This window comes from Canis aureus, chromosome 6 (assembly GCF_053574225.1).
Source record: "Canis aureus isolate CA01 chromosome 6, VMU_Caureus_v.1.0, whole genome shotgun sequence".
Classification (NCBI taxonomy): domain Eukaryota; kingdom Metazoa; phylum Chordata; class Mammalia; order Carnivora; family Canidae; genus Canis; species Canis aureus.
Genome location: NC_135616.1, coordinates 69,103,534 through 69,120,080, shown reverse-complemented (window position 1 = coordinate 69,120,080; position 16,547 = coordinate 69,103,534). Strand labels below are relative to the sequence as shown.

Below are 16,547 nucleotides of genomic sequence, written 5' to 3'. Positions count from 1 at the left end.
GTCAGACACTGGCTTGGTGTGAGCTCTCCAGCGATGATCTCTATGAAGGATGAAACCAGGGCTGACTTGGTCTAATTCCTAGAGTAAGAATCTAAACAAAGTTCCATGTTCTCACAGAGTCCAACTCCATCCCCTCCCTGCGACATTTAGCCAGACAAAAAGCTCAGCTCATCAGAGCTTCAAAATCCTTTGAGAAGAGCAAGGGGGCAAATGTGTGAGACATGCCAAGGATCAATGGGCCCCACCATCTTCCTGTGCACTACTGGGTGCTGATTTTAATGTATCAACTAATAACTCTTAGACCACTAAGTACAACAGATTCAGTGTCATTTTAGCTTTGAAGAACAGACGCTCACAGCTTTTCAAGCCGGCAGTGTTAAATGATGTATCTCATTCCCTCCACCCCTTGAGTCAACTGCTGCCTAGCCAGATTAAGGTGTCAGATTGATTTGTTTTATACATCTTTTGACCATGCTCATTGAATATTTAGGAAGTTTCTTCAGCCCATATTGAGGCTGAGATGTCCCGTGGGAAGCATTAATCAAAGTCAGAGAGACTCACACACTGTGGAAACACAGCCTCTTTATTGTAGCGATTAGTTTTTGCAGTAACACATTAACACACTACAGAGCTTTCCTTGATAGAACAATTGATCCTTTTCTTGTAAGCCACTACAGAAAGGGGGGGGGGGAATTAACTCTTTAAAGTTTAACACTTTTTCTCCCGCAGCGTGAATATCTGGAAAAGAGGCGGTGGGGGGTGGGAGGGGTGGCCTTTGCTTTTTTTGCCAGCAACTAAAAACAGAACAAATTTCAGTGCACTTCTGGTGGAGGGAAACCCTGTTCTCCAAGCTGTTGTGCTGGTCATTTCACTTGTCTTATGTCGGGGGAGTCTGTTGTTTTTGCCCATTCTTTCTCTCTGGTATTTCCATTCTGTAACAATAAGCTTTAAATCTCCCTTTATGTCTCATTCCTAAATAATGGCAAGTGCACTTACGTTTTTGTCCTCCCCCATTAGGTCATTCATGACCATTCTAGAAAAAAAAAAAAATACCCTTCTATTTTTTTCCTCTACAGTACTCTTGTCCATAGGAGACAATGTCTTGTAACAATGCAGAAGCCTAATCTCCATGTCAAAGCAATTTTCATTCCCCACTGCACAGCCTGCTATCATTTTGTAATGTTTTGTTTCTTATTCTAAAAGAATTAAAAAGGAACAGTAAGCCGTCACGGGGGCCTGTAGTCCTTATCTCAGTGTCTGGAAATTTGGACAGTGTATTTTACTGCTGAGATAAAATGGAAAGAACTCCAAGTTCAGCAAATCGTAATGGGTTTAAGTTCTATTGAAATCGGCAACCAGAAGATCAGATAACGGGGGTCCTTCAGTTGTCTTTTTAATCGGGTTCCCCGCAAGGCTGAATAGAGACAGAGCAGACACACAGAGTGAAAATATAATTCTTGGATAGGTTAAGTACATGTTTGAACTCTTGCAAGCAGAAGCGATTTGCTGATGACTTAATCATTTTCTGGTCAATTATCTGTAAGGGCCCTTGCAACTCCATGGCAATTATGATGCAAGTTGGCCTTTTGGGAGAAACACCAGCCTCCCTGCTTCTGTTTCCTTGTTACGTCCATTCTCTGTCATAAATTTTCATTCATTTATTATCTTTGCTAGTATAGAAACAACTTTCTGTGTAGTAATTACAGCCCCAATACACACTTTAGCTGTCATCTTGTTGGGAGTCTGGATGTTCTCATGGCCAATGTTTGATAAGTGGTCTTTGTTGATTTTTGATGAATGTACATCTTTTTTCTGGGGGCCCAGGGAAGGGAATGCCTGTGATGACAAAAGGCAGGGGGTTGTCTGTCAGCCCGCCTGATATAAAGCTATGGATTTATTGGTTTTGACTTGGCAAGTTGAGATGCATCTGTCCTTTACCGTGAACAGAGGACTGTCAATAAGAATGGTATCATTTGCAGTGAGTCCAGGAAGACATCTTCATTTAAAAGGTCATCAGGAAACCTTGGTAAACAAAGTTTTAAAGCCTAATCATGTTATGGTAACTTGGCATTTAAAAAAAAATGTAATAAAGTTTCTGTCTATGCTGTCTGTGTACTACGTCTTAACCACACCTTCCAAACAGCATAGACTCCAACAGAAAGGGGCGTGGGCCTTACCTAATGCTGGCTGTAGGAAGTGTACAAACAGGTGCGGCCGTCTGGCTGGACAGATGTGAGTACCGTGTGCAAAAATAAAGTGGAGTCACAGCTGGATGGCCATGGGGATCACCCATCACCAAAAAATAAGCAAGTGCCAGATTCCTCCCCTTTGGTGCAAAAGCTGTTTTCCAGCATTGTACGAGGCTGTCATGTGATGACACAAATTCTCATTTAAAAAAAGAAATCATGCTAGTGGTGAAGTCACATGGCTCACCATCTCTGGTGCAGGTTTCCCCCGCTATCCAAAAGTAGAGCGTTCCTAGGAAACCCTCCATAAGCCAAAATGGCAGAAAGCAAAGAAGCAATTACCGTCAATTTATATGGAAAAAATGTTTAGAGCATTCCCAGACCCCAAAAAATAACCTCTCTTTAGACTTTTCGGATACCCTAGGACACATCTCGATAACAGATGCACAAAATAAATCAAGATAAAGCACAGATGCTCACGGACACAGTGCAAAGCCATGGCAGCATGATGCTGAGATGCTGAGCCTGCTTTCTGGGGAGGAGCTTGGTGGGGCCCCTCTTGCTGCTCGGGGTGCCTGCCACCTCCCTCATGGCTCGCTGCAAAATGGGCGCTGAACACAATTTTCCCTTGGTGCTTCTTTTCTGAAAAGCAGAAATCCTTTTTTGGATTTCTTTCGGTTAGGGAAACCAGGTACCAACGTAGGTCTTTTCGTAAAAGCAAAGTAGCAGAACATGAACTTTTGAAAAGCGGGGGGAAGTCTGCACTTGAAAGTAACAACTCTTCCCAGGGTTCTGTGGCTTGAATGAATTGCCATTAAGAAGTTTACAAATACTGTTTGCTCCAGCAGTGTTTAAAATAAGATGTTCAGCTTCTTAAGGAAAATCAGATTTAGAACATGAGTTTTCCATTTGAAATGCAAAGGGTTGGGAAGGGATTTCCATTGTTGATGGGTTTTACAATCTCTTATAACTGTATTACTGCTTTCACCAGCCCTCTTGCCACCATTTTGGTGGAATCAAAAACATACCTAAGGAAGAAGGAGAGGAGAACTTTAAAAATACATCAAATGCTTAAAGAATGAATGAAGAAAATGGCAATGTTCTTATCCTTTCCAACATTTAAATTTGACAGTTCAACAGATGCATTACCTCTCAGCTCATCAAGTGGTTTAGCAATTTCCGTGAGTTTTACTACATTCAGATGGAGAAGTACGCGCGTCAAGCCATCAACGATGGAGTCACCAGTACCGAAGAGCTGTCTATAACCAGAGACTGTGAGCTGTACAGGGCTCTGAACATGCACTACAATAAAGCAAATGACTTTGAGGTAGGAACTCATCTTTATTGTTTGGTCATCTCCCTTTTCTTTTCTTTTTTTCTTTTTTTTTTTTTGAAAAATTTATTTTCTTTAGCAGTGTCCCCCAAATCAGTTGTAGTCTTGTTATCTCACACAAGCATCCCCCAATAGGATAAGAGGTAGAGTAGCAATGAGGAGCCCCCAGTCTGGTTCCCATCAGAGTCACGGGGAGCTGACCTGCCTCTCCATCCTTTCCCTTTCCCCAGCTCTGCTGTATGAAGACCCATTGGCCATAGCAAAGGGAACTGGAGAATTCGCAGGAAATTGCAGCAAGGGACCCACTCACAGTGACTCCCTTTCCAGAGAAGAGGTCTCCACTTTCATAGGCCTTTTTGCTACTTATGTCCTGGCATGTCGATTGAGCTGACATATGCTGTGTGCACTGATAGCCGCAAAAGTTGTTTTCTAAAAAAAGTCTAGAAAGGTTGATGGGGAAGTGATTCTGTGGTTTCTACTTTAATCAGCATTTTTTTTCCTTTATGGAAGAAATGGTATGAGAATTATACTAAGTACGTCTTATAAGAGAGCCATCAACAACTTTTTATGGTTTTGTTTCTGTTTTTGTTCTCTGGTGGGGACAGTCTAGTGTGTGTATCTCGCATATGTGTAACTTCACAGGCATGCTGCTTTTTATCCACACACACACACACACACACACACACGTATCTACAACATGCATATTCTAGATACACACGAAGCGTTGTAGACGATTCCCAGAAAGCAATAGCCACACAACAATGAAAGATGTGTGGCTATGAGTAAGGCGTTTCTTTACTGGCTAATGTGGTGCCTCAGCAAACATTTTTCATTGCAACGTGATGACTGTCTATGAGACAACACTAGCGAATCTCCTAGTCCTCACAAAAGCATTTTGCTGAGCCCTGCTGGCTGAGGCAACAATAGTTAGAGGTGGGAACGTGGCAAGGGTTCTGCGGGCTGAACCCCCGCTGGTGACTGTAGATAGGCTATGGATGACTTGACACAGTTGGTCCTTTTCTTGGGTATCTTGAGGATAAGAATTTTCTTCTCTTATATCTCCTCGTACAGGGGGACCTTACATTAATATTCTTGCTTTCCTCACGTAGATAGGCACCCAGAAACACCCAGGAAATTGGCAGCTTCAAAGAAAGAGAAAGGCATCTTGGTCTAGACTTGTCAATAAAAGGACCTGCCCTCCCACCGCCCTGTCTGCCCATTCCTCTTGGGGCCCTTCTCACAAGGTTTTTGGCAGTGCAGATCAGGGATGGTGGCTTATCAGGCCCTGAAGGTGGGAGCTTAGCTGTGGCGAAGTCATGGTTTTCCCTTGAAAGTTTGAACAGTTGCACTGCAAGCCAATTTATCTTTGTTTTCCAAGACTAATATGTTTTTCTTGCTAAAAGTGTTATGAACCAAGTTTTTCTTTGGCTGAACACATTAAATGTGGGGATCCTCCTTGGATTTCTTCACCATTACAAAGTCTCTGTGTTTAAAGTCTGTTGTAGGAGAGCTCTGGTTTCTTCTCCTGACTACTCTCTAGCAGAATTTCTTCTAAAGCTGATGAATAGGATTATGGCTAAACATTTTAAAGAAATCTTATGAAGACTTCGATTTCTTTTCCTCTCCCTTTCTGAGAAGTCTGTTGCTCTCAACTTTACCCAAAGAGAGTTCAACTGTGTGCTAGTGAGCTCTTTACAGCTGATTATGGCAAATATTTGTTTGGCAGCATGAGTCAAGCTTCCTAAAAGAATTGTCCAAGATTCATGAGATGAGTTCTGCGTTTTTGCTGTGTAATATACTCGAGAGGACAAATCCTTACGGTGCACATTAGGATTTTTAGGGTTTTTAAACCTTACCTGGTTGGAATTTAATCCCCTGCTCACAGCATAAGGGCCGAAATGACACAAGCAGGGGCGGCTGGCATCAAGAGGTACCCAACAAGCTGCTCCATTTAGCATCATCTAAATCCTCCTTTAATATGATTAACATCTGATATTTCTCTCTTTGTGAATCATATCCACTTCCAGCCAGGCCACCTCTCCTTTATCTGCAGTGTCTATTTTAAGACTGCTTCAGTGCAAGGAGTATGGGGCCCGGGGAGCAGTTTTGTCACTTCTCATGTGACTTCAGACAAGTTCTTGGTCTATTCTGGGTCTTTTCCTTCTTCAGTAAAAACTAGGATCTTTCCAGAAATGTGGTAAGAAAGAAAGCAGGAACATGGATTCTGTGCTGTTCCCTCACACGTACGCACACAGGCACATACGCATACTCGCCGCCACTGACGATCACTAAATAGCTTCTAATTTAGCCTCCCAGTCTGGCGCATTTACTAACAAAAGCTTCAGATAAGATGATCCCTTCTTTTCTGTGCCTTTGTGCATGGAGGTCAGCGCTTAAGTGAGATGCTTAAAAAGCCACTGGTCCTATCGTTGTAGCTTTACCACTGTGGGTCGTGGCCACGAGCCACAAGTAGACCTGGCACCTCCAGCTGAATGTCTCAAGTGATACTGTGTGCACTGCTTGACTTTTATATTTAAGTTTCTCCTCTTGAGATCAAGTGAATCTGTAGTCTGACAGGAGCAAGTGAAGAGGATGGCAAAGTAGAGAACTGTATACCTTGGGTTTTTGTTTTTTTTTTTTCTCATTAAACCGAGACGAAATATGGTAGAGAGACTTTGAAGTTATGGCTACATGATGCCCAAAGATCCAGTCAGTTTCAAGGAATATATTAACCCAGTTGAGTATGAGTTAGTCAAATAAAAGAACTGCTTACTGATGGGATTTTTAAGTTTCTCAATCAGTTTGTAACGATAACAAAATAACTAACGTTTCTTGACTGTGCTATGTCCCAGGCACTCTTCTGAATATCTTCCCGTTGTTAACTTATTTAATGTGAGCAATAATAACCATATGGCTGTTAATATGAGAAAAAAGTTTAGTTTGCCTAAAGCTTTATACCTTTTTTTTTAAGTGATTCTAAACTGGTGGGAACCAGTAGAGCCAGGCAGACAGAGGGGTGAGGGAGAATGAAGCCAACCAAGGCTTTCCCTCCTTCTCGATGACTTTCTTCTTCCTTCTTTCTCTGCAGCTGCTTATCTCTCTTCAGCTTTCTGCTGTCTCTGCCTCTGTCATAAGCTTGCTGGTGGCACCTCTGTCACTGCCTAGCACCATCCCCCTCCAGCCCCTGCTGCTCATGGCTTTCAAGGCCAGAGTGGTTACTGACCCCTGGCCTCCCGGAAAATAAAGCAGATGGGGAAGGTTTATCACTAGCGAGGAGGGAGTGGCCTGCATCTCTCTCCTCCTCTAGAACCCTGCATTTCCTGGCCTTTATGAGTCAGGACCTTCGAAGTGACAGGAGGGCTTGTTCTGCCTTTTGTATCAGTTTACACAATGGCCAAGATCCTTGGCACAGCGCTCAGCCCCAGTGTGGTGAGAGCCTGAGAAGACCCAGGGGAGGGGAGTGGAAGACACTGAAGGGGGAGGGGCCCCCGGGTATTGCCCGAGGAAGGGAAGTTGGCCACCTCACACGGGGTGGGGCATCTCGCTTCTGAAGGTGAGTGTGCCAAGGTGTGCAGGAGAGGGGGGTTTAATGACAGGCTGCATCTCTCTCCTACTTCTCACGTTTAATGAGATTGGCAACAATAAATTTGTCTTTCCAGGTGTTATGGTATATATTTCCCTGCTTCGTTCTCACTTCCCTTTGAAGAGGTTCCAACATTTTTTTATGGGGAGGGAAAGAAGGGTTGGGATCCCTTCCCAGTTTTTAAATCATACTGATACTTCTGACTTTAGGGGCAGATGAGTTGGATTTTATTACTTTTTTGCTTCCCTCACAACCGGGACAGGAAGGAAGGTAAGGATAGTTGTCCATTTCCAAGGGGGCGCCGAGGACTGTCTGTCAATCTGCAGGACCAGAGGGTGGCTCTTGTCCCCACCGGCCTCAGCCAGCATCCCTCACAGGCCTGCCAGTGGTAGCCGTTTATCTGCAGGAGGGTCCACGTGCCCTGGGAGAGCACTTAGCCCCCATTGCCGTCCCTAAAGAGACTCAGGTGGGAGGCTGGGAGGCTGAGAAAAAAACAACGCGGGGAACTCAGTTCCTTGATTATGGGGCTTGTCCAAACCACTTCCTGAAATACTGACATCCCACCGAGCAGGTGCTCCATCACAGAGCCCACGGTTCAACTTTTTCCCAGGTGTCACCTGACCGGCCAAGGAGGGTACCTCTGCAGGCCTGCTTCTGTGTCGTCACACTCTCCTCTTAGAAAGAGAAAAGAAGAACAGCAGCACCCCTCACATCACACCGCCCCCCCCCACCCGGCACACACACACACACACACACACACACACACACACACTGAAATACATGTGCTGAATACATTCTCTCCACCCCGCCTGCCCCTATGCCCAACCCTCCTGCTTCCCGCACAACACACGTTTTAGAAGATTTAATGCATTTGGAAATCTCTCATTCACATTGTCATCTCTTTAAAGAAAAATGAGGACAGGTGGATTTAGGAAGCGCTTCCCTCCGCTCCAAATAGATACTTAAATATGAGTGATCATTTGGAAAACTGGCACATGAGCGAAAACCTTTTACTGCTGTTGCAGTCTTTTGGCCTCCGAGCCGCTGAGCCGTTTGAGTGATCACATGACATACACCCTTGGTGGGCGGCGAGGAGGAAAAGAGACTCTTACCATTTCTTCCCCTGCCAGTCCCGCCACTGACAAGCCAAATTGATCTTTTAAGAGACTAAATGAATGTTCTCTAAATATATGTACACACATGGCTGGCTGTCTGGGAACATATTCCTGTACAGAATGATGGCCTGAAGTGTGAGGGAGAGAACAGTAAGGATGCCGGCTTCGAGGTGGGCTGGAGGGGTTGGGGGCGGGGGTGGGGCGGGGGTGTTGGGGGGAGCAGAGGCAGGATGGTGCACGCACGCACGGAGCTTCGTTTTTGCACCACTGTCCTTTTGGGATTCAAGGTGTTGATCAGTATAATGAAGCGGGCCCATTGATTTATCATCTATTTGGTAATGTCGTTGCATTTTTAGCTCCCTGTGTCTTTTTTGTCATTGGGTTACATTCAAGCACAGTAAGATCAGCTTTAAAACCTCCTTACTCAACAGCTTTATTAGTTATAGCATTCCATGACCTTTCTCAACATTCTTAAAGAAAAAGATACAGTGTAACGTCGCTTTACTTTGCTTATTGTCCTTTGTTGGGGTGAACAAAGCATTTTCTACAGTGGCTATAGCACATAATTATACAGCTTTCAATGGCAGTGTCTTGGCACATATCAAAGTTCAGAGGAGCCTTTAGAAAAAAAAAATGTTTTGTGGCAGCCTAGGGAGGGTCTCATCTTTCCTTCAGAAAATAGTTCAAGGCTCTTCTGTCAAGCTTCCCTACTTAGAGCTTTTTCTCCTCCTGCTTCATAAAGTTTAAAGCGGATTCAGTGGAGTTCTATGATCTATTTCCTTTGAAAGATTGTTCCTCAGCACAGAGAGGCCCTTTGACTTCAAGAGTTCACAGATTCATGTCTTTAGGTATCATATGTCTGACCTTATCAGTTACTCCATTTAATGTCGGAGAAAAAGTCTCAACTCTTTGTGTTTGTCTGTTTTGCCTCTGTGAAATGATTTGGTGAAAAGACCATCCTTTTTAACACACCACTGAGAGGCCGTTTCTGCTGCAACCTACCCTGTGGCTTTTCTCTCTTTAAAAAAAAAAAATTGTCCTTGTGTTTTGTGTATGGATGAGTTCACAGTGAGAATAGAATTATACAAGGGCAGACGCACACACAAAAAAAAAATCTTTTGCTTTCCTCCCTCCCCGCCCCCCCCCATGATCTATTGGCTCTCTGGGTGGCTGTACCCCAACAGGAGAAGCCATTTAGCAAATACAGAGGTGGCAGCCGTGGTGCTGGGATGGCAGTGGGTTTTCCCTTGCTTCGACCTACCCCTAAGGCCTTCATAATTAATTGTCCTTCAGAGATGAGGGAAGTTCAGAGACAGTGTGGAGTGATGTCTATTGTCTGACATTCAGTTCTCCTTGCCTCTGCTCTTTTTCTTCGCCCCACAAAGGGTTATCAATAGGAGAAAGGGAGCAAGTTCTCTGCGGAGAGCCGCTGGTGGTGGTGGTTGGAGCTTTCGGTGGGATGTTATCATTGTGCTCGGCCCATCCCGGATTAAATGTCTGAAGAAGTTCTAACAGCCTTTTGAAAAGGAGCCTGTTTATTTCGTCTAGATTAAGCAAACTCATTTAGCGACCTGACGCTCGTTCAAAAAGTTGGTGATCCCTTTTCACAGGGCAGATAATATTTTAAATCAAATTTTCCTCGTCCTCCTCCCGCCCCCGGATTTGATTTCACTGTAATTGTTTGGTTCTCGTTCAGCCGTGGGGCAGAAAATTTAGGGCTCAAGTCACTCATTTCTCTTAAGTATCTCAGCATAAATCTGCCAGGAGAAGGAATTTTGCAAACGTTCTTTTTGGTGACGCACAGGATTTCGGTTCCTCAACGCAGACCAGACCGTTGTCATTTAAAAATACCCGTATCCCCTTCAGGGATTGCCTGGAGCCAGTCTTCAGTGCTGTTTGGTAACAGGACACAAAACAATGCAATCCGTGTGCCCCCCAGCCCCTGCTTTCGCCTGAGACACAAACTAAAGATGCGATGCGGAGACAGCTATTTGAGAAGTAAAGGAGGAGAGGACCATTAATGATGATTATACTTCTGTTCCTGTTAAATAGGGTGAAGCCAAGAAAAACAAATATAATTGTTCTTCCAAAGAGCGGTTGAACTGGCACATTAGGAAGGTTTAAGATCACTTCACTGTAGTGTGTACGGTGACGTCGAGGCTGAGGGGCGGCCTACCTCAAGGAAATCTCTGTGTCTCTCAGAGCAGCTCCTCCTGCAGGAAGGGACCCATAAGGGTGCCCAGAACTGATTCTGTCCCCGGAGCCTCCTTGAACAACTTTCCCCGCAGACCTTTTGGTATTTAAAGAGAACCTGTGCATGGAAGTTGACACAACTAATATAGTCATACCAAAAAAGGGGGTCATAAAAAATTAAAGTTATTCTTATGAATCTTTCATCAGAAGCAATGAAAAGGGACACGAGTGTAGTCGGGAGTCCTTTGTGCTGCGAGCTCTTCTTCCGGGCTCTGGGCTATTGTTCTTGCAGCTCCTCAAACAGACTTTCACTTTCAAACCGACAAAAGTCACTTAAAAGCCAGACAGCTGTACTAACACACCCACCTTAGCGAGCCGGAGCCGCGGGCAGGTGCAGGGCCCTCTGCGAGACCTCCTCGTTCCAGATGGGCAGGGGCCGCCTCCCCCGGCCTGCCTGCTGCTTGGCACCCTCGCGCCGAGGGGGGACCATCCGCTCCCCCCCACTCCCCTCCACCCCCTCCTCAAGATCCCCCAGATTTTTCCCTGCCTTCTCTTTCTAGCATGAACCGCTGCCATCCGGGATCAGTATTGATGCTCAGGTGGGATGGCCAGGGCCAGGTTCCTGAAAAGTTTGAGCACGGAACTTGAAAGAAGACAGAGGGAGTTTGTCTCCAAACTCCTTCCATTTCCATTTCCTCCCTTGGCTTCTCTTTAGTCAGCCTTTTCCACGCCAGTCTAAAGCTCTCATCGGCTTGTCAGATTCCTGCCCCCGCCTCAGGAGTAACTCGGGTCAGCTGAGCCCCAGCCACCGGTGGTGGGGACAAAGCCTCACCTTAGGACTGAAGACGCAGCTGGAGGCAGAGGCAGGTAGCTGGGCCTGCGTCCCAGGCCTCGGGGCAGCCGCCGCCGCGGGCCATGGCGAGTCCTCCCCCCCTCCCCTGTCACCTTGTGTACAGTCTGGTCTGTGACACTGATGGTGATTATGTCATTATTTTGCTCTGGGGGCCCTGGCACATCTGCAGAGCCCAAGCACATCTTCTTTGTTGCGCTGGCACACGTCCCACACCACAAATGCTTCATTAGCCCTGCTGCCGGCCTCCTTGCCAGACGCCAGGGCCCAAATCCCGGCTTCTTTTCGCTCCGTTCTTTTGTGTGGCTGATGATCATGTATTCATCTTCCCGGTTCTTCCCCCATTTCCCTCGACTTCTCAACTCCAGATGTCCCGGTTTTTTTGCCCAGATCACTCCCGAGTCTACAGTGAGAAACGGGGGGACTCTACCCCTGAACCCGTCCCCCACCACTTGCCGCCTTCCTGCTCTTCCGCTCCCCAGATGGGTTGTGACTTTGAGGCTCCCCACCACGAGGACTAACATTTTCAAAACTTGCGGTTGGAATAGATACCAAGGGCCTGCTCCCAGTTTACGACGGTAGATGGGGTAGATGGGGTGGGGACTGGAAGCTGCTAGATACCGCCTGTGGGACGGTGCCTTTCTCATCCACGCCACTCCTCTCCTCTCCGTGGCTCCTTTATTTGCTTCCGACGCTTTGCCACACTTTACCAGTTTTCGGAAAAGAGCGGAAAATACGAGTATGGAAAAGATTCTTCAGGCTTCACTGTGCATGTCATGGTCAGTCTAAGGGTTCTTTTTCTCTGAATGGGATCTTCATCTCCACTCGACCCCTGACCCAAGTCCCCTGCCTCCTGCAGCCCTAACCCCTCTCCGTGCCCACCCCCTCCCCCCCAAGACCTACTATTAGGTATTTAGATTAACACTTGGCTCTTTTAGGAAGGAGCTAAAACATTTCCCTTAAGTTTTATTCCGTGTATTTCACAGAACCACAGCTTTTGTTAAGGTGTGCTGGTTTCTCCATTAACTGCAGTAAATTTCAGAGTTTAATGTCTTGGGCTGTGATGGGTGCTCCATAATTGGGATGTTTAATTTCCCCTTAAATTTGAATTAATTGGTCTGTGTTAGCATACTCTGAGTAGCCTCGCCAGTGGAGAGGTTAACCAGTTTTTATCTCCCAGTCGCTGCCACAGAAGATGTTTGAAACGTCCCTATCTTTGAGTCAAACACAGATTCTTCGTTTTTAAGGATTAAGTTCATATGTTTATGGGCATCACGGGCAGACCCTAGGACAGAGACATTGGTAAGGAATAAAGGAAACTCCCTGCAAGGAATGAGTTGTCCTATTGTGCCAGGCCCCTATGCTTTCCAGTCACCAAGCCCCATTCCGAATCTTAGGACCGACCTGGCTGGCAGAGTGGAAGGAGAGGTGGTCAGATCAGTAGGCTACCCGGCCCCGGGCAGGAAGCCTGTCGGGAGAGGCTGGTACGTGTCATTCGTGGAATCATTTTCGAAAAACTTAGGATGTCGCCGCAACATTCCCAGCCTTCTATTATTAGCTCATTACGGTTTTATCACCCATGGGTTTATTTAAACCTTTTTTAAATCTGACTGCCTTCTCAGAGTATACCACTCCTCAAGATAATAATTCTCTAAATTTATTACCTGCTGTGAAAATTGTATCTTCTTTTTATGGCTCTTAAAGTGATTTCCCTGGAACTCCAAAGGGATCTCCCTTGGTATAATATCCTGGGATTTGTGAACAGGACTGTGGCCATATTCTCCATTTCCTTTCTGATTTTATAGACTTTGATCATTCCTCCCTCTTAATCTTCATCTCTCCAGATTAAGGGGCTCTAATCCTTTTTAAAAGTCTAATCTCATACAGTAAGTGGGCTGCCCCTGATCATTTCCGCTGCCCTCTGTAATGCGTTTCCGGCATGACTGTGCCCTCGCGAGGGACGGTCGCAATTACTAGACCATGGCACAGAATTCCAGCTGTGGGCAGCCACACCAGTTTGGTGATTGTACCTCTCTCACGCACACCCAGTGAGATTTGTTTTGTTTGTCCCAAAAGTTTATCCTCAGAAGTTGGATTTCTTGAGTAATATCTCAGGAACACTTTTTGGTTAAAAATGATCCCAGGAGACCAATTTCTGTGACTCTTGGCCAGTATTCTGACAAATCTGAATGTGTCTACAGGGCACAACCAGCCAAATAAAAAATGGGCAGATCCACCATGCTGTCCGGATGTTTTTAGGGTCTTTGTAGATAAAGTATCAGAATATTTAATATCACGAAGACATGGCCTTAGTCTTGGGCTTGAGTCTGTAACCATGATAAGGAAGGCGAGAAAGCTCTGGTCTCTAAATTATTCTCGGGCAGGAAAGAAAATGTTCTTCACTTATGAGTAGGTGTTATTTCATATGAAAGCACAACCTTGAAATCCTAAGAAGGAAATCCTTTGGGGAGTCTTTGCAATGTCAGGTCCTGAACTAATAATAATGCAGAGCCTAAGAGCATGGATTCTGGAACTGGTTCCGGGGGTCAGATCCCAGCTTTGCCACTTCCTAGCATTGAAACCTTGGCAAGTGTCTTACGCTTCCTGTGCCTCAATTTCCTCGTCTACGAAATGGGGAAAATAATAGCAACTACCTCACAGAGTTGTCTTGAGAATTAAGTGAACTTAGTAGTACAAAGTTAGTGCTGTATAAGCCTTTGCTTTTATTAATCCATAGAGCCGAGTAAAAGTTACCATGTTGCTGTTATCAGTACCTTAACTATTGCACCATTTCCTGCTGACCCTAAATAGGCAAACAAACAAATGAGCAAACAGGGACTTCTCATCAGAATTGGGACAAAGAGTCAATGCAAAACTGGTTTGAAAAAGAGAAAGTGATTCCTCCTGCCCCAGGTGTGGCTGTAAAGGTGACACCAACCTGGAACGGCTCCAGGATTCTGGAGTCGTGGGTTCCAGATGAGAAGGGCAGCAATGAGGGTGAGGGAGCACCGGATGGAAGGGTCTGCCTCTGGCAACACCTGCCTTGTCCGGCTGTCCTTTGCTCACCTGTGAAGTGATAAGATTAAACACAGAGCTGTGTTCTATCTCTGAAATTCTGTGATTCTAGAATAAAGACATTCTGCATTCTTTAAATAAATCCCAGGCATGATGCACAGCTTTAAGCAGTGATTGTGGAGCCCCTAGGAATCCAGATGGTGTCCATGTGGGGCCACTGACACCCTTGTGGCTCTGCTGTGGCTTAATTATCTCAGTGAAAATCTCTAGGGTGCCCATTTTAGCCTTCTCCCAAGGCCCGCTTTGCAGATCTAAATCTCAACAGTGCCCTTGGAGACGTGGCAACTCCCTTGCTGGGATTATAGAGACTAATTTTTTAAATTCATAAACATTTATTGACTGAATTGGCACGCATCATTATACTTGCTGCTCACTTTATCTGTTGTGTTGGCTAGGGCAGCCAAACCATGAGGACATTTGTCGGTGAAGCCCTCGTGCAAGTGGGTTTTCTAGGAGATGGCACAGAACTGCACAAACTGAGGGAGAGTCTGTAGACCGGTTCCCACCCATATCCAGACTGTGCCACACTTCCACCCAGATAGCCAGCATTTGCGCTATGCGTTAACCTCTGTATGATAGACAGCACCTCCCCTCTTCTAAGGGTCAGAAGGAGTTTTTCGGATAACTACCTTCACGACTAGGCTTGGCTGGAAACTTTTGCAAAAGCGTCACCCACCTTTTATTTTAAGGCCTCCCAATGTGGTAATCTCCATCATGAAAGTCTTTCCCACTGGGTTTTTGTGTGTGTTCATGCATTTGTGGTTGGCAGGTATTAAATCCTCACACAAGTCATTTGGATATGTAGTCTTCATCTTTTTAGGGTCATGGCCCCCAACTTCTGTATTTTTGGGGGGAAGGGGCTATTGTAGCATTTTAAAGTAAAATCTGGTTCTAACAGTGACTTTTAGTAAAAGGTACTATGTTGACTGAGAACAAGTGTAGGGGTTTGTGTGGTGCCAGAAGCAGAAGTGGGTGGAAGAAGATAAAAGGCTCTGGTTTCAAGGCCACTACCATTCTTTTAATATAGAGACTATTTTCAAAGATTTCTCCTTTGCAGTGGCCTGATGGCATACATGATCACCTGGATGTAGACTCCTGTAACTGCCTTCCGGCAGGGCCATTGCAAGTGCCAATCCCTGACAGCATCCTAAAATGCCCCTGACAGCATCCTAAGATGCCCCACCGCAGGCAATACCTCAAGTCCCATTCAGTGTTGGCATGGGTCCAGGGCTCCCGAAGTCTCCTGGGGCCATTCGGGAATCTGTTTCTCCCCTCTTCCAAACTATTTACCTTTCTTGAAAAAGGAATTTCAGAGCCAATCCCAAGCTCTTAGGTTGCTTTGAAATATAGCTCATCCTTCCTTTTGCAAAGAGTAATTGTGGAGGAGAGACCAATAGAATACTCCAGAAACAAAACAGAATTTCTCCAGCAGAACAAAGATCTTTTAGTGAAAACCAAAAGATGGGACTGAGGCCTTTAATCCCAGCCCTTTCTCAGAGCAGCCTCGATTTTATTTGGGATGCATGCTCTATTGTTAGCAGAGTGGCCGTCTCTCCCAGGATCCGGTGTTCTCGGAAGCATTCTTTTGATTATCACCCGTATCTCACAGTGCCTGCTCTGGTGCTCGCCACGAGTAATGTTGTTCTCATCGTCCTGCCTGAACCCCCACTTCCTAACAGTTTCTCCCTGGGCTCCTCACTCACATGCTCTATCAGCATGAATACAGGGCACGCAGGCTAGTTTCCATGTTAGCCTAGGCAAAGCTTAATTACGAAGATAAACCTGCTGCAGAAAACAATCACGTAATGCATTCTCGAACGAAACAGGAGTAACTGTGGATTATCTGTGCCCCAGCTTCCTTTCGTGCAATATTGGAGAGTTTATGTCTTGTTGTTTTTGGATAATCTCCCATCCAAGAATGGCACCAAGCTTGGCCCTATTTATTTTACCGCCTCACCCGGTAATTGTAGCAAAAGTTAAACTTTAAGCACTCCCAGCCTGTCTTGAACTCAGATACCGATGCCACATAATTCATGAGGCTGCCTTGAAAGGAAGTTAGTTAACGCTACAGAGTGACCAGTACGCTGCTTATTTTTCCATCTAAATATCGAGTTGATTCATTTGATGGGTTTTGAAGGAAATACAGATTCCTCCATCTCGTACATTTGAGTGTTTACTGGCAGGAAAGTTCCTAAGGAAAAGCTCCTCATCA

General features: G+C 45.5%; 1 protein-coding gene across 6 annotated transcripts in view; it reads left to right on the top strand.

Annotated features, from left to right (window-relative positions):
• The window catches only part of PROX1 (prospero homeobox 1), a 53,425-nt gene that overhangs the window by 20,636 nt on the left and 16,242 nt on the right, over nucleotides 1-16,547 (top strand). For 5 of the 6 annotated variants that reach the window (XM_077902134.1, XM_077902139.1, XM_077902135.1 and 2 more), the window contains one exon: nucleotides 3,319-3,513. In XM_077902134.1, coding sequence (XP_077758260.1) covers nucleotides 3,319-3,513 — 195 coding nt within the window. Of the gene's footprint in view, nucleotides 1-3,318; nucleotides 3,514-3,749; nucleotides 4,956-16,547 lie in introns of those variants that run through there. The other variant, XM_077902140.1, reaches the window with a different exon arrangement.